At 45.3% G+C, this 25,751-nt stretch overlaps 1 protein-coding gene and 1 non-coding gene across 4 annotated transcripts; both read right to left on the bottom strand.

Annotated features, from left to right (window-relative positions):
- Nucleotides 1–435: 435 nt before the first annotated feature.
- prrc2b (proline-rich coiled-coil 2B) lies at nt 436–24,681 on the bottom strand. 3 transcript variants are annotated; one of them, XM_035526955.1, is made up of 31 exons: nt 24,491–24,681; nt 20,888–21,066; nt 20,070–20,247; nt 17,736–17,838; nt 17,503–17,566; nt 16,408–16,551; nt 15,479–15,816; nt 15,155–15,282; nt 14,577–14,740; nt 14,149–14,236; nt 13,916–14,069; nt 13,497–13,839; nt 13,173–13,339; nt 12,696–12,897; nt 12,219–12,426; nt 10,091–12,103; nt 9,775–9,962; nt 7,906–8,021; nt 7,581–7,722; nt 7,308–7,384; nt 6,756–7,025; nt 6,571–6,672; nt 6,302–6,494; nt 5,957–6,054; nt 5,529–5,656; nt 4,937–5,177; nt 4,588–4,755; nt 4,055–4,134; nt 3,856–3,943; nt 3,421–3,630; nt 436–3,032 (listed from the first exon to the last, which is right to left on the bottom strand). In XM_035526955.1, the coding sequence occupies exons 2-31, from the start codon at nt 21,000–21,002 to the stop codon at nt 2,868–2,870; spliced, it is 6,675 nt and encodes a 2,224-aa protein (XP_035382848.1). In that variant the 5' UTR covers nt 21,003–21,066; nt 24,491–24,681; the 3' UTR covers nt 436–2,867. The 3 variants fall into 3 exon arrangements, with proteins under 3 accessions (XP_035382848.1, XP_035382849.1, XP_035382850.1); XM_035526956.1 differs by having other exon boundaries at nt 3,541–3,630; XM_035526957.1 differs by having other exon boundaries at nt 2,940–3,032; nt 3,401–3,630.
- LOC113587572 lies at nt 17,326–17,468 on the bottom strand. Its single transcript, XR_003411754.2, has one exon. It is a non-coding gene; the product is annotated as a small nucleolar RNA SNORA68 (small nucleolar RNA).
- Nucleotides 24,682–25,751: the final 1,070 nt, after the last annotated feature.

Here is a 25,751-nt window from a genome sequence, read left to right as displayed (position 1 = left end):
AAGTTACGCTCACGGTACATGCACAGAAAAAAGGAATACGGACGGGGATTCAAACGGACAGACGTTAATGTGGACTGCGATATGGTCCGCGCTACACTAACTCACAGTGGTGATCCCTTGGTTTGATATTATTAAAAATGGACCCATATTATTAATTTACGTGTTAAATCATATGAATGCTGTGATTAAACAAATACAGTCCGAGAAGCCTGCGGCTGCTAGAAAGTTGCTTTGCACATGTGCAGCCTTCTGCGATAAGCAAATATTGCGATATCGATGAACAAACAATAGATCGTGCAGGTTTTGCATGGAACATCACACCTGATGCATAAGTAATAGGCAGGAAAATCAATTCCTTCCTCGAGGTCCGTCCACACGTTTTCTCCATTCCCAATAGCAACTTGCATTTGCAAATAATTCTGAAAAGGAACAAGCTTTTTGGAAAAAGCAGTCTGCTTTATTTTTTCCTCTCAACGAGATCATGTAACAAGAAAAAGAGCAATTATGATCACATCTCTGAAAGGATAAACAACATGGAGGGATAGACAGACTGAAAGGGCAGCAGCGAGCACTGTCGCTTACACAAACTTAAATATGTAGAACTTCAACAGGAAAATACCCATTGTCACCCCTTTAAATACAAGTCTACAAAGAAAAGGGCAATAATGTGTGCCTGTACAGTTATTACTTTGTGATCAAAGAACGATATTACCATTGAAGTTCAAGTGTTCAAGCAGTGTCAATGTACACCTACCGAAGGGAGGGAGGGAGGGAGGGAGATAAAAAAAAACAAAAACAACCCACACACACACACACACACACACCATGAGGGGGAACTGGGGCAGAAAATATCCTGCAAACCAAACCAAGTGACAGTCCCAATTTGTGAAAGAGGTGGTGTCCCTTAAGCTAAGCATTTTCCTCAGATATTAACAAACATTATTAAATGCGTCTTCAAGCTTTTCATGTCATTCTGCAAACACAAGTATGAATGGCTATAGTGATGCACATCTGTATGATCAATACCTGTAAATTCTCGTTTGGTTCACCATTGATAACCATGAACATACTATTTACTTGCCCCACCCCTTTGAAATGAGAAGTGCAGCTGATGTGCTCAGATTCATACATCAAAAACGTGCACGTCTTCACTGAGGCGCTGTAGTCTTAACCAAAATTACATGACTACACACCAGACAAATCAGTCACCCCCTCCATGATGCCACACCCTTGGACCCTCACAACAATTAGACCACACTGTACTGCTGGAACCATCCCTTGGTACTGTACATGACAGCAAGGACATTGTGCCCAAAATAAACCTTTTCAGCACCAACCCCAATGAGCCAACACGATCACAAGCATTACGATAGGACATCTCAATCATCCACACAAGTGTTTCAGGTGAGCTGATTAAAGAGGCAGTGGGAGGGAAAACAAAAACTAAACTAAACACTTGCTGAATAAGCAAATCAGTTAATGCAAATTTAGGTCTTTGTTTCTGAAAACAACCAAATCAAGCTCACATTTTTATATTATATATATATATATATATATATATATATATATATATAAAATAAAAATGAGAGAGAGAGAGAGGAGAGGCAGGGGGGAGGAACATGTCAGATCAGCGATAGGGATAACACAGAAAAGCCATTTAAATGATCAAGTGCTCCAAGTTTTCACACATTCCACCTTGGTTCACCAAATGCACACAACCCAATATTTCCAAAAACACACATCCCTCAAATAATACATGCCCTCCACTGGCCCAGGCTAAGAAACAAGCACGCACACATGCACGCACACACCAATTCCTTTGAATACTGACACCGCACCAATGCCGGTGAGACTTCAAGAAGCAAAATATCTGCAAAAAACCCAACCAAAAAAACAAACAAAAAAAACCCCCAAAACAACCCCCTCCCCCCAAAGATTAGTTACATAATACATGAAAAAAAAAAACAGCTTTTAAAAATAATATAGGTCTTCACTAAGCAGTCTTTCATAAGCTGTTGAAGTTCAGTTTCTCGTTCGCCGGGATCGCATTTTACAGGTCAAGCTTGCCTTGGATTCACAGAACAATGTCCTTAAACTGGGTTTTGAAGTTTGTTTTATTCAGTAAAAGGTGCCCTTTAATAATAGAGCAAATAGGCATTGATTATGATAGATATTTATTAAAAAAGAAAGGAGAGGAAAAAAAAAAAAAAAAAAAGTTAAAATTCCATGGTACCCAGTAAAAATGACAAATGGTTCCATACACTGCAGTTCTTACAGAGGCTTACAGGTAAGCTTCCAACATGTTCATTGATTCTCAACCGTCACTCAAAACTACAGTCCAAGCAGATGGGAACAGTTTGGCAATGGATTGGAAGATGTACAAGCTGAGGGAGGTTGTGATGCTTCCTTATTTTTCAGTTTTCTTTTTTCAAACTTTGATGCAGAAAACATGAAATTTGCCTTAACATTATTCTTTTCTTTAAATGAAAAATGTTAATAAATAAAGATGATTTTGAAGAGTCTGCTTAGAAAAGTCCCAAGCTATTGTGTGTGTATATATATATATAATATAGTATACATTTTATTTTTGTGTGTGTGTGTGTGTGCGCACACGCGCATGTATGTATGTGGTGTGTGAGTATGTATACATGTGAGGTGTTGGATTTTGGTGCTCCTGTTTCAGTTTCTTGTCTTAGAGAGAAGTGAAAGATGGACGTGGGGGGAGGGAAATAAAAATAAACAAAACAAAAACAAACAAACAGGAAAAAAAGGGTAGAGAGGTCCTAAGGTTGCCTGAAGGCAACGAAATCTGAGCAGCGTGGAGCTGAGGTGACTGCAGCAGACTGGAGGCGGGCAGAGGTTCCACATCAGACCTTGTTGTCCTCTGCTTTGGCTGCCTGGGGCTTGATGGCTCCGGTGCGCCCTGGCTTGGCTTGGCCAGAGGCCAGGGGCTCCTGGAGCTTGCTGGGCATCACTGATGAGGAGGCCTTCAGGTCGCCCACAGCCTGCCGGGACTCACGGAGGGCCTTGGTCTGTGTGCGAGCAGCCAAACAACCGGAGGAAAGGGAAGGAAATGCAATGTTTAAGCGCAAGAATGGCTCACAGATGCTGATGGGTGGGGGAAAGGCACAGTGCTTTATATAAAGAGCAACATTCTTTTCATCAAAAGTACTGTTGTTTTTTTATTTTTTCCCCCCCTCATAAAATTAGACAAGTTCTTCTATTTTCGTGTATGGAACAACTACAGAGAGTAATAAATTCTAACATGGCAACAAAGGATAGCAATAAAGTCCAACAAGCAAAAAAAACCCCACGTGACCTGCTGGAATAATGACAGAGTAAAACAACTGATTCCCACTTAGTCAAAACAACAAGAAAAAGCCGAAATGAGATTACCTACATTTACAGTGGGTGGCTCACCTTCGTGCCCTCCTCAGGCCCCTTGGTGGCCGCCTCAGGGTTGGAAGGTGGGGTGGAGTGGGGTGGCTCGCGACCCGGGCTGGGGTAAGGGGGGGAACGAATGATGACGGCCTTGTTTACCTGCACGACGGGCCGCTGGATGGGGCTGGGGAAGGGGCCCGCGGTGGGGGCACGGATGTGCATCACCATGCTGCCCTGGGGAGGGGCCACCTGGCCAGAGGAACAGACAGGAAAAGAAACAAAACACAATTAAGTGCTGGCGGCTCTTCAACAGTACTTTAAGTTGTGGCAAACCAGAGAACCTGCTCTGTAAGAAGTCCAACTTTTATCTTGTGGAATTACAAAAGGCAAGAACCCCCCAACAAAGCAAGGGGACGGAGGGAAAAAAAAAAAAAAAAAAAAAGTACAAAACCAAAATTGCCATGAGGTTGATACCTGTTGAGGGTAATGTCCAGGCAGGGGGCCCACAGCCTGGGGACCACTGGGACCAGAGGGCTTCCCACTGGGGCTAGCCGAGCCAGGCCTGCGGAGGGCCAGCAGACACGCCATCAAACCCACCATACACGTGAAACCCGCTCTTTCTGCTTTAACAAGCCAACACAAGTCATGTCATTTAGGAACTGCTCACGCTCACCTGTAGGAGCCAGCAGGTATTCCAGGTGAGTGGTTGCCCTTGTCGGAAAACTGGAATCCTTTCATCTCCATCTGGGATGGCTGCGAGATGGAGGTGGCAGAAAGGAGCAGTTATTATCAAATCAAATACACTAGAGCTCAGCCAATTGTGTGTCACACTGCCAATGTCTGGCTGGCTGCCTCAGAAGAACTCGAGGTAGAGTTCCAGCTTAAAGTTGCAAATTACCCAGATACCCACAGAAAGAAGCTTTTGTCTGAGAGCTTTTGCAACACAGCCTTTAGACAATGCAGTTTAAAACATATCGAATACCACCCAGAAACAGAGGAGTCAGAATATAAACTGCAACAATAGGTCTTAAAAAGTCCCTTTTAAAAATGTTGAAAACTTTGAATCTTCTCAAATACAAACAGAAAGAAGGGTGGTTGGGTGTTTCCAAAACCTAAGTGCTGAAAGAACCTGAAAGTTTTTAATCTGTTCTAACGCTTGGCTAGGAACACGTTATTCCCAAAGACACCTCAAGGGGGCCAGCTCACCTCCCTGTTAGTAGGCATGATGGGTGGCTGGGAGCCGGGGGGCATGATGCGCCGTGGGGCGCTCACAGACAGATTCTGCCCCTGCTGCAGCTGGATGGACTGGGGCAGGATAAGGTGCTGCTGGGCTGAGCCATAACGCAGCTGAGAGCCAGGCAGTGGCATGGGCACCTACACACACATACACAGATTTAATGAAACAAAGTAAGAGAAACACCTTAATAAAAACAAATAAAGAAAAAGCATTTCTTATTTTAAGAGTCAGTATATTTGGACAACTGTTTTACTTTTGTTACTGTTTGTTAACAAAAAACTTCAATTAAACTAAGATCACCAGATATGTTCAGGTCACCTGAATAAGCTGGGAGTCCATGAGCTGGGAAGTGCCCATGCCAGGAGCCTGGTTCATGGGCCCGTCGTAAACCAGGGGCTGATTGCCGTTGATGGGCTGGTAGTGGGAGCCTGACTGGGGTTTCACCATGTCAGAGGGCTGCATGCCAGGGAAGGTTGAGTACGGGCCTTTAAGAGGGGCCCCTCCCGACAGCACCATGGGACTCGGCTGAGAGAGGTTGGGATGCATGTACACCTGGGACCTAGAAATAGCATGTTAGTGTTCACCAACCTTGCTGGAAGGGTCTCAGCAGAAATGCAGCACTTTTCATACATGTGGTCACTATGGTCAACATTTTTAGCTTCAAACAGGGGAAGGGGGGGGGGGGGGAATTTAAAAAAAAAATTAAAAAATAATATATATATATATATATATATATATATATATATATATATTTTTTTTTTATTATTTTTTTTAAATTTATTTATTTCATTTATTTTTAAACACCACTGACGAATACAATACAGAATTCACTAGTAATTAATTTCACCCAACAGATCTAACTGGCCAACACCTACAAATGAGAACAGCATGATTCCTGTGCTCAGTGTACCTGAAAGGGGGGATGGAGTTGAACATATCCTGGGACTGAGAGACAGGCAGGCCTCCCCTGAGTCCAAGCTGGGCCTGCGCCTGCAAAGATGTGTGCAGGGAGATGGGAATCTGCTGGGCGGCTGCTGCCTGCACACACGCGCACACGCACACGCACACGCACACGCACACGCACACGCACACGCACACGCACACACGCACACGCACACGCACACGCACACGCACACGCACACACACACGCACACACACACGCACACACACACACACACGCACACACACACACACACACACACACACAGACAGAGAGAATGAGCACAATCTTGATAGACAAGCTGAGTTAAATCAAGTCTGTACAGGAGGGGTAAAAAGCACCACCCAAGACAGCCATCCTGGAGGGCATTACGGAATACTCTTGACTGCTGCTGGTACCTGCTGGTAGCTCTGTTGCTGGGTCATGGTTGGCGGCACCAGTCGAGGCTGACTAGGAAAAACATGGCCGTCCAGATACAGAGGAGGGATGTGATTACCTACAGAGAAAGGGATAAAACATACCAGCTGTTAGTCAGCCAAAAAAATTGTAGCCAAACAATTTGTTTTCTAGACATGCAAGTAAACAAGTCATGTGAACGGATCGTAAACTGACAGATCCCTCAGGAAATGAGGTCCTACTCCTAAGAACTGCCTGCCATTTGAATGGTCACACACCTGCCCCTGAAATGTAATTCTCGTGCCCTCAGTGCAGCACTAAGGCAGACTTAACAGCAGGTGGGTCACCTTGCATGGACACAGAGGGGGCAACAGAGGCCACGGGCATGGGCGGCATGGAGACACCTCCGAAGGAGCTGTAGCTGACGCCGCTGGAGGAGCCGGCGCTGCAGGGGGGCTGGGTACCTGAGCCGGCCCCGCCGGGGGAGCCCTGCTCGGGGAGCGACTGCGAGTTCTCCCAGGCTTTACGGGCAGACTCCATCTGCGGGGGAGAACAGGAGCATGAGAGAGTCCAGCAGCACTCTCACTGGGGTATCTGCAGTGCCAGCAAGATCTACCTTAAGAGTGAGGTCCGTGGTGGGGAAGGATATTGGGTTGAGGTTGATGGCAGGTTGCAGGTGATCTCTGCGCAGCATAGGAATGCCCTGAGCAAGGCCCGCCTAAAGACACACCAGTTTCAGTTACCGTGGAGTGAGGAGACCAGTCACAAACGCTCATCATGCCATAAAGCTGGGAAACCCACGTTGCCAACGAGAGCATCCTGCAGCTTGGTGACTGGGCTGGACACAGCCACAGGGGCAGACCCCGGCGGAAGGCTGAAGTCCGAGTCCTTCGCACTGACGCCAAACTCGATGGGGGGAACAGGGATGACGCTGTCCACACCGTTGACCGGGGTGATGGGCCCCTCCAGACGCTCCATGCCCTCTGAGCCCTTGCGGTTCTTCAGTGAGCGTTCGTTGCCGATTGGACCCGGCTTGTGCTCTTTGCTCTGTTCGGGTCCCGCGTCCGAGTCCTAGAGAATGAACGGGTCAATAAAGGGACAGCTTGAACATTAAATGCTGAAGTCGGGGGGGGGGGGGGGGGGGGGGGGGGGGGGGGGCATTAATATTTTATGCAGGGGCATTATTGGCACTGCATAAAAATGAGCTTTTAGTTTTGTTTTTTCTTCGTTGCCCACACTGTTGGTCATGTTACTGTTTTTGGATGAAAGACTTTAGGTAACATTACTTCATGAACCTTAGGAGGGTGTATGTAATTCAACTGAGACAAAACCACACACAACTACATGCGTTACCTCAGAATTTGGTTCGCTCCCAGTGTACGAGACCTGCTTCGTCCATGAGTCACCACCAGACGACTGAACTGTAAGAGCTGGAGGGGGGGGAAATCAAGTTTCAACATTCAGCTTAAACACACACACACACACACACCACGGCTTCTCAAAACCAGGGAAAGGACAAGGGAATTTCTCATAGCTAGAATACCACAGACACAAAACATCATGCTTCAGAAACAGGGGTGTTAAGAGTTGCTGAAGGGCTACCAGCCTAGATCAGGACAGTTGTACCTGTGCTGTTGGTTTCCCATATCTCCGTGCCCAAGTTGCTGGTTGAGAGGGGCTCTTCCGGCTGTTCCATGGACATGCTGCCCTGCTTCTTAGCAAATCGGGGAGGCATCTTTGAAGTGACTGATCTATTCTTTACTGCTACCTACAGGCAGACATCCCCACACAAACGCTGTCAGAGCTGTAAAATTTGCCTTCGGTTACTCATTAAGAAGACATGATTGTAAGTAGTTGCAGGGATGCACAGAGATTTGGCTACTGATGAGCTCTACTTTGCCATTCTGCTAAATATGGAGGATGAGTGCCTCCTAAAGAAAGACAAACGTACCGGCGGGCCCTGCTCCTTCCTCCTGCGCTCGTCCTCCTGAGGGCGGCGCTGTTTTTTTGAAAGGGCATCCTGGAATCCCTCCGGACTTGGAATGGAAGCTCCCGAATCGCTTTCAACTGTGTCACAGAGGAGTCACACTGAATTCAAGGTCACCAGACCTTGTAAGCTCTAAAACTAAGAAAATATTCTTACATAATAGCTAAGAGCAACAAGTTATTCTACAGAAACAACTTTAGTACTAAACGTTTTAACATGCACAGCCAGTATTATTAGCAGAGTAAAGATTCTCCACAAGGAGGAGCTATTAGCACTTAAGTGTCAGACAATAAGCAAGAATGGTGCTTTATGTCAGTAACAGTACAAATACATCCAAAACCACATACAGCAATAACTACAAATAGGAAGAGATGTTATATTAATGTGTCAGTATTTTCTTCCTTTCCATCTTTGTTATTGTAAAGCAACCCTGAGGCTATATAAATTAAACTTATTTTTAAAAAATGCAGTAAATGCTATTAGTATGTTACTTCATGTGCACATAGTATAGGAACATTAAGCACACTACTGAATTCGTATGTTGCAGACAACAAACTCTTAAAATATTTTTCTAACTAGAGCCATTTATTGGTATACTAATTTAATGTAGCATTTTGTAAGTTACTTTTTTGAATACAGCATGTGGGGCCTTTTTATTACTTGTATATTTCCCCTAGAGATGCCACAATACCAGTTTTTCTGGTACGAACCTGATAACGATATCTTGTATTTCAATGTTGACCGATATCGATACCAATCTAATATTTTCAGTGTTGTGGGAGATGCATTATATATTTTATTGATATCGTGCATGGATAAGACATGAATAAAATGACAAAAAACGAAACTTTGTTTACAAGACTAAAGTGTAATTTCTTCCTTCCATTGCCTTACAGTCAGTGTCTGACTGTCAGCACACATTCACTTTGTCTGGCTGTCTGTTCAGTACAGCTGCCTCACTCACCCCTGAAACTTGCACTGTAGTTTGTGCATTTTTTTTTCTTATTACTGAATTGTTCTTGTTTTAGAGGTAAATTGCTGTTCTACCCAATACACAGCGAACGCTCACCAGGTACTAATGTGAGCAACAGAGACAGACAACCAGTACTACGAATCTTCACTCGAGTTGTTTTGAAACAATTGAAATTTAATCTGAAATCGTTTACAAGATGGTCATTCTTTCTAGTGGAAAAAAAACCCCTAAAAAACAAAACAAAAAAAACAACTAACTCCATTGACGTTAGTCTGATCGCCAAATATGTGAATTTAGAGAAGGCGAGTACTTTTAGTTTGGTGATCATTTATCCTTTCTGCCTGTTTCTGCTGCTCTTTCTCCCAGACCCTGAATTTCCTTTATTTCAGGTCAAATTAGAAATGTAAAAAAAAAAAAAGTTTTAACAAACAAAATCAGAATTGGTTGCAGATATAGCAGTGAGCAAGTGCTAAAACACTACTTTTGTCTTGTTTAAATGCTCTCACTAGAAGGTAGAAGGCCTGTTCCTCACACTAGGTTATCAAAATGATAGCGATGGAAATCACGTGAGACTGTATGGATATTTGCATTTGAACATAAGTTTTAGTCATTAATGAGAAGAAAACTCTACTGTTAAACTGCTCACTGTTCTCACATGCGCTGTGCTAGTGCAAAGCACTGTTGGCCTATTTTTCAGGCTGGATTTGTGATGGTAGCAGATCAGTTTCCATTACAAAAAAATAAATTCACCGATATTCGAGCCAGCATTTTTGCTGATATTGGCCTGATACCGATATGTGGTATTGGATCGGTGCCATCACTAGTTTTCCCTTTATGTTTTTGTGTGGTCTTATTCTTACTCGGGTAACTATTCAGGTCGTATTGGGAGAGGGGCTCAGCCATGTCTCCTTTGATGCCCCGTGGTTTCAGCTCCTTCTCCATCTTCTTGGCGACGGCATCGGAGGTGCTGGTGGTGAGGCCTTCCTCTGTCTGCTCCACCGTGTACACCGGCACTGTGCTCAAACCTGGAGCTGCATCATCTGGACTCCTGCACAGTTCAAACCAGGCTACTTGTTTGGAAAGATGTGTTATTAATTAATAGGTCTAATTAATAACTTAACTCAGTCATTAAATGTGCCCCCACCATTTTAGTTCTACGGCAGTGTTCGAACTCACCTTCTGCAGTTGGGTGAGACCCCATTCTGCCAGCCGTCATTGCGGTTTGACGAGCCAACACTAGAGGGGGTGTCCGTAGAGCGACTCATCTTGCTGCTTTCCAAAACGACCATGTCATTCTTGCGGTTCTGTCGGTCCACAAGAGGGCGCTGGCTGGAGAAGCTCCTTTTAGAGAGCTCTCTCTTCTCTGAGCCGGCCTCGCTGTGGGTGGGGTCAGCGGGTGCATCGCCATGCTGGGCACCGCCCCGCTTCTCCCGCCAATCGTTAAAGTCACTGTTCTCTGAACCGGTCTCCCAGTCCTCACCCTGATGTCCAAACTCCTGCTGCCTGCCACCAGAGTACTGGCCTGGCCAGTGATCGTCGGCCTTCGAGCGACTGGGCCAAGGGTTAGCGAGGTCCCCGTTGACGTACTCCTCGCTGTTCCACTGAGCCCCAGTCTCCCGTTCCTGACGCAGCCTCCTGAACCGCGGCGGCTTGTCCTGGCGTGGCGGGCGACGTCTCCTCAGGGGCCTGTTGTCAGGGTTGTCGTTGTCCAGGTAGTAGTCCCCCTCCCCTCTGTCCTCTACACCATTCTCCACAAAGGACGCGGAGAACTTTGGTGGGTATTTTAGGGGTTCACCCTCGGCTGACTTCCTCGAATACGAGTCGCTCCCAAAGTTGTATCCATTCTCCTGCGTGACAACACCTCCAAACTGTGTTCCTCGTCCCCTCCAGGTAGAGATTTCCCTTGTGCCAAAGCCGCGGTTGTACCCGGCATTGAGGCGCGGCGGGAGGGACCGGCCGAAGCCTCTTGTTGTTTTGGGCTTCTCCCGCGCCTCTCCTCCTCCACCCTGATCATTGTTGTAGACCTTGTTGGACCTCCACGAGTCCCTCTCCACCCTCTTCATGTCCCCTGAGCCTGAATATGGCGCCTCGCCGTTCTCGGAGCCCTTCTGCCGACGCCGTTTGGGCAGCTCCTCGTACTCTGATGCCTCGCTCAGGGTCTCGCTTACATTGCGGCGCCGCGGTTTACCCCGTTGTAGCTCCTCGGCCTTGGCGAAGTCCCGTGGGGCCCTGCCCCGGCCTGCCCGCTGGCCGTTGCTGGAGTTGTATGCACCCCTGGGGTTGTCTGAGCGTTCCCCACGCCCCCTGCCGCCCCGAGAGCTGAACTCCCTGAAGCCCCTGCCACGGCCCCGCCCTGTCCCTCTGGCCCCGGCGAATGCCTGCTCTTCATCAATGAAGATCCAGTTGTTGCGGCGTGGCACTGGTAGCTCTCGGCTGTCTAAGGGCTCTTTAAGCTGGGACTTGCCGCCATCCCAGGTGTTCTCCTTGGTGGACTCCTCGCTTAGATTGCTGGCCTTTTCTACTTTGGGAGGAGCAAACTGCTTCTCCTCGTGAAAGGCGGCTGGAGGAGGAACAGAGTGCCTGCTGGTCAGGGGCTGGCTGTCCTTCTTCAGGTCATACACGTTGGTCAGGACCTCCTTCTCCAGCCGATATGGAACAGGCTTTTCTTCTGGCTCCGATTTGGGCTTCTCATTCTCCTTGTCCTCGACCTTCAGGGCCTTGAGCACGGGCTTCTTGATGGGACCGGTCCTCCTGAGGGTCCTGCCGCTGGACTCGGATGGCGGGCCAGCACTGCTGGAGCTGGAGCCGGAGCCTGGCTCGGCCCACTGAGACTGCATGCAGCCGTCTTTCTTCAGCGAGCCCTCTTTTCTCCAGAAGTCCGAGTCATAGCCCTTCTCTTTACCCTCACACGCATCGTCGTGGGAATCCGCACTTTCCCTCTGGTGCCTGGTGGAGCAGGCCTCCTTCTGATGGTCAGGTTTGGAGTATTCTCCATCTCCGTGGTGCGGGCGGCCATGCACCGACGGTGGTCGAGCCTCCTCATGCCCTGCGTCACGCTGGGAAGTCAGAGACATGTCGGCGCCTCGTCCCTGACGGTAGCCCTGGTGTGGGAGGTCATCGGTTGGGCTGTCCACACGCTCAGTCCCTCTGTCTTCATAAGAGTCCTGCTGAGAGCATGACCTGTCACTCCTGCAAGAGGAGCAAAATAAGCAATAAGTACAAAAAAAACAAACACCCCCCCCCAAAAAAACAAACAGCAGCAGCAAAACTGCAAGCACCAAAATTAAAATTCAAAACAGCCAACCTGTCATCTGTCCTATCAGTGTTTTCATGCTGTCTCTGGTAAGGTGGAGTAAAACTGCGAGCAGGAGGGTAGCCATCTTGGCTCCAGACTGGGTAGGGTTCGGTGGAGGGTGCTCGCCTCTCCTGGTGCATGCTGGGATGGCTTCCTTCATCAGAGGCTGAGCCAGGGCTATTGAGGCGATCCTGCTGGATGACTGACTTCATCATTCCTGTACAAAACAACCTGTAGTCATACAACCAGCATGGTGCACACAGGCGGAGCAGTCCAGCAGATGGCACTGTATCTGAGTAAAAGAATTTCCTGATTTGATATTCAAAAAAGGTTTGCTGATGGTAATTTTTCACACAAACACACAAGTTTCAGTGGTTTACACCACCACAGTAATAAAACGCCCCCCCCACAACTTACAATTCCCCTAATCTAAATTGACTAGTCACAGTAAACTACTTTGAGTTGCACGTGGGACAATCAGCTCACCGGAGGAGTGGACACTGGGAGGATAGTAATCAACAGGCGAGCGACCCTGGGCCATGCGGGGGTCCATGTAGGGGGGCATCATCATCCAGCGGGGGTCAAAGCCCAGCATGTGTGGGGGATAGTACCCTCGCTGTGGGTGCCCCGAGCCTGCCTGCGGAGGATGGCCTGACTGCTGCCATTGCTGCATCTTGTACACCTGCTCCTGAAGGGGACAGCACAGAAGTGTTGCATTCAATGACCACACTGGCGAGGAAGCACTATTTAAAACCTACAATGGCTCAGCGGATGCAAGACAACCACAAGGATAAGACCGTAGAATGCACATGCATGCATTACTGCCCTCTCCCAGTCTAAAACTGAAACAGAAGAGCTCCCTTTGAACTCTGCCAGAGGGCTGAAACCACTAAGCCCAGAGAATTATGGGCTTACAAGCTTCAGGGCTCGCTGCCTTTGAAGGTTCCGGCCACTGGAGCTCACCTGCTGCTGGTGCTGCTTCTGAAAGCGCGGCGGGACGGCCTTGTAGTGCCGACCGTAGTCAGGAAGCGGAGAGGTGGGTTCTGGGCCATCGTCCTCGTTCCGGTAACCCAAGCCGTCATCTCTGTAATCCTGGCTAGGGGACTGACTACAAGGATGCTCTGACACTTCTGTGACAGTTTCCAGAGAGCAGGGAGAACACGGACAGGGTTTAAAGCATTACTAAAACATGACAGGGTGGGAAAGAGGTCATATTACACTGGTTTAGGGAGGATGTGTAACTGCAGTAGTTACAGGATGAGGACCACTTCTAACCCCGTCGTTTACCTTTAGTGGCATGCTGCCAGGCCTCCAGATGTGGCTTGGTGGGCTCGCGGCCGGGGGACGGCACAGGCTCCTTGGCCTCGGCGGCGTGCGTTTCCCTCTGCGAGTCCCCGGTGCGTGGCGGCCGCTCGCTCCAGCCAAACTTCTCGTCCAGCTTCTTCAACTTCTCAGCACAAGCAGCCAGCCTTTCTTCACGGGCGCGCCGCTCCTCTTCCTCCCGCCGCCGCCGTGCCCTCTCCACAGCCTCAGAGAGGACCCCCGACACAAACTTCGCGCGAGGGGGAGCAGGGGGCCTCTGCAGCTCTTCAGGCTCCTCCGCAGACTCACTCGCCCCACTAGGCTTATGCTATTTAAGCACACACACCCCGATATTACTGCAAAAGTCACTTGTGCTGCACAAGTGCTCCAGGAGCCATTATTACCTGTGAATCTGTGGAGGCATATCTGCCATTTGCCTTCCTGAAAGGTGGGGCATCGAACTGGTGCTGGAAGGAGTCTTCTTCGGCCTCCTGTGGGTAATGACCCTCTCCTGAACTCACGGATGACTGACGTTCCCGGTGGGACTCCCACTCTCCCCTAGAAGCAAGCCTCAGCAAGTCAGCTTTAACAACATTATAAAATAGGGCATTTTTAAATCTATATCAAAAACAAGTACCAAATTTTATTCTTCTCGCTGGGAGCATGATCCTCATCGTCATCACTGAATTTGAGCTTTTCACTGTAATCCACCTCCTCATGGAGACCTTGAGGCAAAAGTCAGTTTAAATCAACCCTGCAAAGTCTTATCTGGTACAGCCATTCATAACGAGTGCGAGACCATAAATGATAAGCACTTTGATCATTATTAGCTTTACATTGTGCTACTGGAGTGAAAGTCGTAGTCAACCCACTAACTTATACTGCTTGAGCGTGTTCACATAACCTCTGATCCAGGTTTATGCTGACAGAACATTTATCTGATTGTGATTTTATCAAATTGATCTTTTTTTCTCTTCTTAAAAAACACCCTGCCAGAAACTAGAGCACAAACATATCTTTTGCAGTGATATTTAGGCTTATTGTGGCCATCCCTGGACAGCCTACCTGCCCATCCGTCCTCGCAGTCATTGTCCAGGTCATCAAGGTCCTTCAGATCATCCGGGTTAATGATAGCAGGCCGGGGTGCCCTGTCTCCAGGGCGACGCAGCGGGCGGGGAGAGGGACGCGGGGGAGCACGCGCAAAACGGTTCTCCCTTCGCACATCTCCGCTACACAACAGAAACATTTTAGACAAATACATTTTAATAAATAAATAAATAAATAAATAAAACGAATTACAACTCGAATACTCCCCGAGAATCATACGCATAAACCTCAGTCCACAGCATGGTGGGATTTAAGTACCAGCTGCACCAATAAGCCTGGGGCTTGACAAGCTGCCACCCATGTGCTGAATCTGATCTGCTATGATCAGGTGGTGGGCAGACCATACAGTACAACAGTCTCCCAGGACAGGAGGCCAAAACCCATCACAGATGCTGTACTGGATGTCCAGTTTTCAAATAATGCTTTCTCTGTCTGGTTTAAAAAAACAAACAAACAAACAAAAAAAACCACAACTGGGCATCCTGTAGACGTTCTGGCAGGTAGACAAAAATGTTGATTTGTAAGTGAGCACCTACTTGACAGGCTCTGGAGTAGGGTAAGCTGGTCTGAAGGTGGGCCTAGCATCGAAGCGCAGGGGGGCAACCACAGTGGCAAGGCCATGCTCAGAAGAGCCGGGGCCGTCACGAGTCTCTTTGGGGCACATCTGAAAAACGCGGAGGTAGTGGGTTAGTAACTCATTCTTACTGGCTGGTTCATAACTACTCACTTACAATTTTTTGCACGATCAAGCAAATTAATTAGCTCATTCCTTGCTACACTAATCTAAAGCTCACAATGTAAAAAAATCTAAAATATGACTGAGGGCATCATCTGGCAGCAGAGGTGTCTGGAGGACTCACGAAGGCAGGCAGCATGTCGTGGTAGGTGGTGCTAGTGTGGTGGAATTGGTACTGCAAGGCAGAGGGTACTGTTCTGCGCAGGGGCTGGACCGGTCGCAGCGGGGGCTCCTTCAGGTCGGGCGATGGCGCCGTGGCAGTGGTGGCGGCGGCATTGGCAGATGAGGAGGAGGAAGATGAGGAGGAGGAAGATGAGGAGGATGAGGGAGGAGGAGGAGGAAGGGGGGTTGTGGCCTCAGCCGGGCTGCTGCCACCCTTGCTCTCCGGGTCAGAGGAGAGGGCGGGTGCAAGGGAGATGGGCTGGAGGTACCGCCCACCACCCTCCCTCCAGCTCGTGACATCTGAACAGAGATGGAAGAAAAACAATTGCAAAAACTGGAGACTAAAGTAGGAGGGTCTAATTAAGTTCAGTTGTATTTGATCTGCGCTTTAAAAAAAAAAAAAAAAATTTTTTATAAACACAATAGATGTTGCCAAAACAAAACAGAAAGCCAGGAGAAGGCCACCCAAGTGAAGGCAGTGAAAAGTGCCTGAAATGGCATGAGCAAGAACCCTCAGAAGGCGCCGAGAGGTAAAAGAGGGAACACATCCTCTTCTGATTCTTCAGTCCGTGACATCGAGAGTAACTTCCCCTGTATACATTTTGGGGGCTTTACTGGTCAAATAAAAACATCACTAGGCCACCATCTCTTTTGTGTGTAGTAAAACAAACAAACAAAAACAAATAGATTCTCATTTGTCTTGGTCATTCCTACGATACAGCAGTAGCTACAATGGATAAACTATTTGGGTGAGGGGTGTGTCACTTTTTTACATGTTCCAAGTTTAGCTTCTTGTAGCCTCACTCATAACTGGAGCACCTGCAGGGTTGGTGTACTGAGCAGGAAGAGCGCCGATCTAACAGCCTTGGCGCCAGGGTGAAGTGGACTCACTCTGCGGGCGGAGGCTTGGTCCGGGCCCATACGACGGATCGAAGGCGCTTTTTTCCTTGCCAGCCCTGTCCTGTTCTCCTGCTGCTTTCAGCGTCGGAAATTCCTCGTGAGAGAAGGGCTGCAGTCGGTTTGAGGCCCTTAAACCTGAATGGTGGGCAACAGCAGCAGCAGCAAAAAAAACAAAAACAACACTTTACGACAACCAGCTCCTTAAGAAGAAGTGTCATTAATCATTAACAAGAGTAATTGTAGCACAAACAAAAGGGTCACAGTGAATTCTTGCATGTCAAAGAGTGGACTCATCTACACTGTTGAAACTCAAATCTTGCTAGTTACATATCTTACTTTGTCTTCTCCATCAGTCAGCATTATAACTGTCCGCTGCATCCTTAATCAGATGTTTGTTGACAAGTTGCTACCATTTAAGCAGCAACAGAATGTCTAAATCAAAAATAACGCCTACATTTACATATGAAATGACTACATTTACATTCAACAGGTCAACAAGTCACTTTTTTTGTTTATGCTGCCTTTTCAATCTTGTGCTTTCAAATTATTTATGTGCTTATGACCTAATTAATAACAATTCCTTTATAAGGGATAGCTTATCATAAAAAGATCCCCATAAACACATTCAAATATGGACACGCGTTTTCATGCATACACATTGTTGTACCTCCAACATTACGAGAGAGACGTAACATATGATCTTGAACCAGGATGACTGGAAATATGCTTAAACAAAGTTGATTCAGAAGGTCAAGCTACTCTAAAAGCTCTACTTAAAACGCACAGCATACAAGCGGAACATTCTCCAACCAAAAACAGAACCATGCCTGTTCGTGACTACTGCGAGGTTCTAGAGTGATCTCCCCTAGCCGCAGGTATTCAAGTTTCAAGGACTCCAAGTCTTGTGCAGAATGTCGTACCTTGAATTCACTTTTATTGGCACAAACACAGCCTATAAAAGGCAACAAGGTCCTTACATTTTCTTTGCGCGCACACAGCGTAAATCACCACAGGAAACTAATGACCTTTGGGTTTGTTTATTTGTGTGCAGTAAATAGTAAAAGTGATGGGTGTAAAGCCATTTACCATCTTGATCTGCTGCCTTTCCATTTAGTTGTGCCCATTGCTTTGGTCCACCTGTGCTTGTGTTCTATATATATATATATATATATATAAATAAAAAGGAAAGAAACAAATTAACAATGAAAATTGTTAAGCCATGAGTGTAAGCCAATATTGATACAAAAAGCATTGATTTTACTGACATGGAAACTTTGCTTTGTATAAACAGGGGTGAAACTTCCCAGGTTTATGCCTACCTCCTGGCTGGCTGCCGGTGTTGGCTTCTGAAGATTGGAGACAGATTTCTGCAAAGGCAGTTGCTGCTGCGACTCCGGCAGCTGTGCTGTCAATGCAACGGAACTGGTGAAAGGTGGGGAGAAGAAAAAGAGGGAGTTAGCCCCCCCCCTCCGCTCTCAACACCCTGACAAGGGCACAGAATGTGCTGACTATGTCGCATTTAAGTGGTCCTTCAAAAAAAAAAAAAAAAAACCCCCACACACACCACACCACCAACCCACACAATGAGATGACACCTTTATCCAAAAATATAACATAGTACCAAAAAGCATACAAAAGCATGAGACTAAAACAGTAGGCATTTAACGCATGTTGTAAGCTCGTTAGTACAGGTCCTGAACCTTTTCCCCCATTAAGACACTAAATGGAATACAACACAGCATCCCTAAATGTGACACCAAATGCATTGATCACGTAACTGCTGCCCAGGAAACAATGATTGCTTAAAGATTAGAGGCTGCAAAAGCAATACCAGGCTCATGAAATGATAGCAACCAAAGATAGATGCTACAGCAGGACACCAAACTTACTGCATCATGACTCGCCCGTAATAAGACTTCGATTCAGCCTCTAAAGTTATAAATTTCACCTTACCCACCCCCAGCTGGTTTTTGACCATATTCCCATACAACAGCAGACTGAAATAATTGCCTTTGCCCTAATCTCTCCTCATGAACAGTACCAAGCACACAATCCCAACAGTAAAAGCTTTAACTTACACTCAGTCAGATATTCAGTCCAAGTGAGACCCGACCCCCCCCCCCCCCAGAAAACTATGCATTCCAGAGATGGCGGCTAGGTGATCAAGTTGCATCCAAACAGAAAGCACTGGAAAGCTAGGTAGCCTGAGGTTGAATTGGGGAAATCCAAAAAGCAAATGACTGGTGTCTCAGTAGTACAGGCTAGACTGTTGTGCATTGCATTTTTTTGTGTTTAAGATCCATTTTCACAGATTCATGTGTCATGTGTGATAGCTTTTCTAAAAATCACAGTAGCTTGGGCCCCTATTACCAGGACCCCTCAATCCATTACTCAGGAGGCAAGACCGTATTTGTGTTCTTTAACATATGAGGTACCGTGTGTATATTTGACATCCATGCAGCACATGAACAGTTTACTGGGTGGGCCACGAAAGCGCATGCAATCAGGATTCTGGCATGTGCACAAAAAACTAGAAGCAAGGTCTGGGCCTGTTCTAAGGACTGGTAAGTCTGGTTCATCAGCAGGAAATCAGCATATGGCTTCATAACATGGCAATTTGCATTTATCTACAAATGTTCTGCATGTTCCAAATCCACCTGCTTGGAGTTAGACAGCATCATGTTCTACTGTTCTCTACACACTTATGCATGCACACACTTTCCTTTTTTCTTTGCTAACTCATTCAGCCTCTCCATGGTCCTTTGTCTTGGCAAAAGAGTCATCCTCTGAAGCACACTGGTTTCTAACCGAGGCCAAGCTAATGCATACGGCTAACTCACATGGCCATCCCAAGGCTCTGTGGAGGTGTTCATTCATTCTCTCTCTCTGTCTCTCTCACACACACACACACACACACACACACACACACACACACACACACACACACACACACACACACACACACACACACACACACAGACGCTCCCTCTCTCTCTCTCTCTCTGAGTTTGCTCTTGCTCACAGACACACACGCATAGATTCAGGAGCAGGAAACGGGCCACAGTGAGAATGAGCTGTGGTCATCACAAAGCCAATCACATCACAGTCTGGCTGCCAAAACCCTGTCACTGCAACAGCAGTTAGACAAAATGTATTAAAACTTCATGTAAAAAAGAAGAAAAAAGGAAAAATGGAGACACTTTCAGTCGTCCAATAGCTGCCACTTTGACTTTTGATAAGAACAGGGTCTAAACCTGCCAAGTCATGAAATTACCTGGAAATTAGCCATTGTATGCCTTTGTCCAATTTTTACGGTAGCCATATTTTACATCTCATATTTCAGATTTAAAATCAGACAAACAGGGACTATTCTGAAAGTTATTTGAAATGAAAATAGAAAATACTGAGTTACTTCCAGCACATTTTCTTTCACTCACTCAACCAATTCATTACGGGACAAGTGAAACATCACATCTATGACAGGTAGCACATTCAAAAACAGCGCCGCCACCCCCCCAAAAGAAACTACTGCCATACATGGACTCGCAAGTATTGTAGAAACTGCGGGGGTGGGGAATATAGTCACTGATAAAACCACTGCAGTTTTTCACAAGACAGCGCAAGTGACAAAAGGCCAAAAAGATTTACCACACCTCTTTTGATCGGACTGTTCCTGCTTGTTCGCCCATCCTGTTCCGTCTTTGGGCACAATAATCACGTTGGGATCGTTTCCTTTATTCTCGGATTTCAAGCTCGGCAGGTGAGCGGGTGGGGGCATGCGCCGGGCAGTGGCCACTTTGCCAAGACTCTGCAAGCCATGTCGCGGAACAACTGATGAAGAGGAAGTGCAGGGAGAGGCAGAGGATAGGGGGACGGAGTTGGAGAAGGAGAGGGGGACAGAGAGGGAAAGAGAAGGAAGGTGTAAGAAAAATGGGAAGGGGAAAACAAAATGCAGCCTCATGACTTTAGCAGGTTTTCTGTGCGTTTTGAAACAATTAGGTTACCACACAATTCAGCTCAAAGTAGGGTTGTGAATTTTAGAGTTTTGACCTCAAAGTGAAGAACAGTGCAACATGAAATCAAATTCTACACTCTGAATTCTGAAGTGTTAAGTTTATTCTGAGCAACTAGGGTTAGCCCTAACTAGCTTGTCTCTGCCACACAGTGCTCTGTTACTGAGCAAATGTGCTGAAAGTAGACTGGGAACCTGGATGTACTGCATTTGAACATTTCAAAATAAGACAAGAATTTTATATTGGATAAAAATGATCACATACTTTGCTGAATATTAGGCTCAATTAAAAATTATTGACATGCCAAAATTCATGCGGATTAATCACCACCTTCACATGAATACATTATCAAAACACCCAATGAAAGAACCACACGAACATATTGTCTTTCCATCCACTAATCACGCTAAAGAAAAAGCTGATTTCTTATGGCAACATGCAAATGCATCCAGTCTTACCTGTGGTTTTCTGAGTTTCTATTGACTTTCCCTTGTATTTGTCAAATAGGCTGAGCGAGGAATACTTGCTTTTCCCATCCTTGGACTTGGTTATTTGCCCCAAACGATCGGACATTGCGATGTAATGTCATCGAGTATGGGAATTTTTCTTTGCACCTCTTCCTGTGGACGTTTTGATTCTGTGGATACAAAGACGATGGTATGAGACTAACCACATACCAGACAGAGCTAAAAACAGCGTAGAGATTACTTTGGAGATATTAAAATGTGTGTGTGTGTGAGCAAGTTTGTGTTTGAGCATTGCTTAACCACTTAATCTGAACTCTAAGGATGTGTACATGTTAAAAGTCATATTTAATGCTACTAGTAAAATAAGGACATCACAGCACTGAAAGACTTGCAAGGAAACAATGATTTACTTTGTACAAGCTGCCCCATAAGCAGAAATGGGAGTTTCAATTCAGGTTTTTGATAATATCTACTGGGAACACTGAGCACTAATACCAATATGTAAACAAGTGAGTGTCTCAGTATTACCAGCACATTGGCTCTTATTATCCTCACTAAATTTCTAGAAAAATTTGCATTATTTGCCATATATAGAAAAAGTGTTAAAATATAAATTATACTTCATAATTGTAAATGACCTACGAGAAAAACTAAAAAAGTCACACGAGTAATGTTAACATCCCCTGTATGAAAAGCCAGTATAAAGCAACTAAACATCTCCATGGATCTCAAAGCATCTCCTCAAACAGAAGTTCTGATTTGAAAACCTATTTCACAGAGTTCTCTTAATCAGTCTGAAACCTTTAGGTCATTAATATCTTTAGCATGCTAGGTTAACACAAATGTCAATGTTTTTAATTTGGAGCCAAACACTTTCCTCTCAGTATTACCAGGAGGTTCTGCATGTGCTCAAAACAACATTCAATGATGCAGTCCTCAACTGCCTTAGGGAGGCGTTTTGTTTTTTTGTTTTTTTTGATTAGGTCTACAGACTGAACTTAAGTGACATGTTCAGTTCAGCTCTGCCTCATTTAGCATTTTAACAGCCGGTTGTGTCATACACACAAACCTGTGCAAAAAAGGGCACAGGGGTCAAAACAGTGCCTGGCAGCCATTAGTCAATGGAAATTGGTTTTGGCTACTGATGGAGTTAAATTTTCTGTTAAAAGACCTTTCAACTTTAATGAGAATTCATAGCTGATGTACCACTCTTTCCTGGCAGAGAATATGATGAGCAAAGTATAAAACATCTAACTCAAATGAGAAGCAGGCTCTATCAGAACTGCCATTTCACTATAGAGCTACACAGCAAGTTATTTCAAACTCTAACCTATTTCTCTCAATATATATTTGCAATATAATACACAAAATTCATTTCAAAGTCATTCACTGTAAACTGTTTCACTAGTTACACCATAACTATGATATGGTGTCAAATAATGGTGAAATGGATTGTCTAACAAATGCGCACCATAGAGTCAGCCAATGTGGCATGTGCATTTCGAATGTGAAATCTAACATTTCAGGTAGAAACAGTGGACAGCAACCACCACAGGCTCCAAAAGAACAAAGCAGTCATAACAAAATCACTTGAGCCTTAACAGACTTCCAACAATCTAATAAAAGGGGACACCATTCCACACAAAGTGCTCAGTGGAACGCTATGACGGGAGCTCAAAGCCAGGGCTCAGAAGAGCGCCCCAACTACATGTTGGGTGCTGGCCAGCCAGCCAGCACACCAAGGAGAGCAGCAATGACACAAATGCATGTGTCCTCTGTATAGACAGTCACAAATTACTCTTCTAAGCAAGAGACCATAGCAACAGAAAAGGTTCCTGTCCTCTGCGGGGGGAGAAAAATGAATACTCATGAGGCAACATTTGGATGGCTTGGTAGTCAGGTGGAGCAGGAACACTATAGAACATAGACGAGTAATATCTCCTTGTCAAGCAATTCTGTCCACATTTTCTGACCCTCATATACGGCACTGATAGTACTTGTAATTGATGATAACTGAGAAAGTCAAGAGTCGCGAATAGGTCACATCTAATTGTCAATCGAGGTATCGGCTTAGGCGTTTAGGGACTAAGCCTAGCTAACCAACCGCGACTGCGGTAGCAAACCCTTTCGAGATAAAAAAAAAAAAAATTAAATTTAAAAATAAAAAACCCACCACATATGTAGCTAGCTATAATCTTGGTAAAGGACATTAGTTGGCTAGCTAGCCAGTTAATACACCATATAAACAATGTACTCATCTTGTAGATAAATAATTTAGGGTCTGTAATTTAAATTAAGCCATACAACGACACAACAAAACAGCAAGCAACGTGATCCTCAATTTATGAAAAATCTGAAGACTGGAAGTGTCTGGGTTCCATCTTGATGACTAGCTAGCAGCAGAGCGCCGTTCCTCTTCACTGGTGTCCAAAATCCGACATGCAATCAGTTCAGGGGCGTAATTAGTTGCCAAGTCTAAACAAATTTTATGCACCATTTCAAATTACTATCTACAACACTAGGCTCACGACGGCAGGTCCAAAATACGTATGTTATGCTATAGTTGCGCAAGGCCAACTCTGAAGTGCCATTTGACAAAGCTGTAGTTAGCAAGTTAGAAAAGAGGCTAACTGAGAAGAGCACGTTTGCTGGGAGAAAAACGATGAAACAAGCTCGCTAGCTCATCACTGTAGTCCAAGCCACCGATGTGTGTAGTGTGTACCAACTGGTACGTTAAACGACAGCTGGCTAGGTTTGCTAAGATGAACAGAAGCTAGCGTTAACTAGCTAGCTAACGCTAGAATCATTAGCCACAGCATCTAACTTGGCTGGTTAGCTCAGTTGCCTAACTAGCTAAACAATGAAGTCCGTCCTAGAATTCCTATATTCGATTAGCAACGCTCACAGTACAATTTCCACTCGTGAATACATGTAGCTAGAACATGGCAAACATTAACGACCACTGTCCAGCCTACTCTCAAGTTTTATGGACAGCTTGCTATCTATATAGCTAATGCTCGCTAGTTACCCATCACTGTATGTAAACATAGCTAGCTAGCTAATGCGGCTTGCGCTCATTTCAAATATAACGATTAGTGTTCCAGCAGGGTTTTGCGACAATATAGGAACATGAATGCAGTTAGCTTGTAAGTGAATAGTTAAAGAACTGTCAAACAGAATAGCCATTGGCTATATAGTCAATAGTATTTGCAAATAATGCAATGGACCTAGCTAGGTTAGCTAGCTGGCAATGCTAGCCAGCTAAGTCAGATGCTGTCGTGATCATTTAAAAAGAAAGAGCTTTGGGGCTGCATAGAAAACGACACCAGGGTGATTACACCAACTTTCGGCAAGAATGTAATACTGTAAAGCTCTGTCTGTTAACAACTTTCGAATAAAAGCTGCTTATAGACGTGTCCAACATATTTAGTGCTCCCCTGATTTCAGGTGCAAAGAGGAAAACGCGAAGTATACTGCCAGGGCGATTAAAAATGGCTGCTGCTCAGAACAAAGCAACAATAAAGTAAGGGTAGGGGAACCTCCGACGGACCTCAGGGAAAGAGCCTTTTCACGGATATGCAAGTAAGAACTCACCGATTCAACGTATTGCGTTTTCTTCAGATCAGATATCGTAAAATATTTCCACCTGCTAGTAAAACCCAAAAGGATGGATAAAGATTCTTCGGCCAGTTCTTTTTCTCCTCTCCGTTTACTTGTGTTGCCTATAGGACCTACTCGGCCTAGTAAAATAAAAGCAGTTGCGCTCATCGACTATGGTGTCGCTCTGTACGGATGTGACGTGTATGTTAAACACCGCCCCCTACAGTCGTTCTCGTGTATCGTAGACATAAGTGTGACGAAAGTTGCCTTCAATCTTTTTAATTTTTAGGGGGTTACTGAGCTCTTAATAATGATATAAATACGTTTGTGCAACTTTTCCTGCAGAAAACATGTAGCCTGCATACGTCGTGAAAGGTGTAACACAGTGAAATCATAATTATATGGCCTCTTTGTGAATCTAAATATTTTAGCATACGGTAATAAGCAAAACAATGACATTAACCCAGGGATGCCAGATTCCAGTTTTAGTGGATACTATATAAGCCCAATAATTACTTTATAAATATATGAAATGTTGATATATTGACTGCTTTATATAAGGGTAAATATATTTAAGATTCAGGGTGTAATTATTTTCACTGGGGCCAACAAAATACAAGTGTCAATAAAATAGTTAAATAAGATGTTTCTGCCCTTGAAGGCAATTGCTTAGATTGAGTTGTTGAAAATGAAACGGTATATGGAAAAGAATGCAAGTTGTTGAAAAGTTAAAGGCTAACATCGTACTTAGGAGTGATGGTGTTTTTTCTTGTCTTGAACTACATTCATTGCACAGGGTCAGTGCGTTTATACACTTTAATCACGTGATATGATTCAAGGGAACTGCAGTTAATTAAATCCCTTAATTTGGAATACCCTGCAACGTCAGCACGCAGAAACATGACGTGTGTTGCAATTAGACAGTTCCTTTGTTTGCTAATGCATAATGTCGGCTATATTTTGCACGTAAAAATAATATTTCGCAAAACTAATATTTACTAATACAAGCTCCTATAGCTACCTCAGCATTTAGGCTACCTCAGCATAATTAGCTAACTAGGTACAAGTTAACTAGTGAAATTCGTTTTCCAGCTAATTTGGGACCTTTTGAAATATTGATTGCACCCACGCACATAAGTAAGCTCTGGCATATTCCTGTTTATTTACTGCTCTCCGATAATTAGCCAGCCAGCAGGCTCAACTAGTCAGAATATCTTGACGAAAAACCCAATTATTGATGGATAAACCTTCATGT

This window comes from Electrophorus electricus, chromosome 6, assembly GCF_013358815.1.
Source record: "Electrophorus electricus isolate fEleEle1 chromosome 6, fEleEle1.pri, whole genome shotgun sequence".
Classification (NCBI taxonomy): Eukaryota; Metazoa; Chordata; class Actinopteri; order Gymnotiformes; family Gymnotidae; genus Electrophorus; species Electrophorus electricus.
Note: the sequence above shows the minus strand (reverse complement) of the source record. Positions and strands in the feature narration are given on the sequence as shown.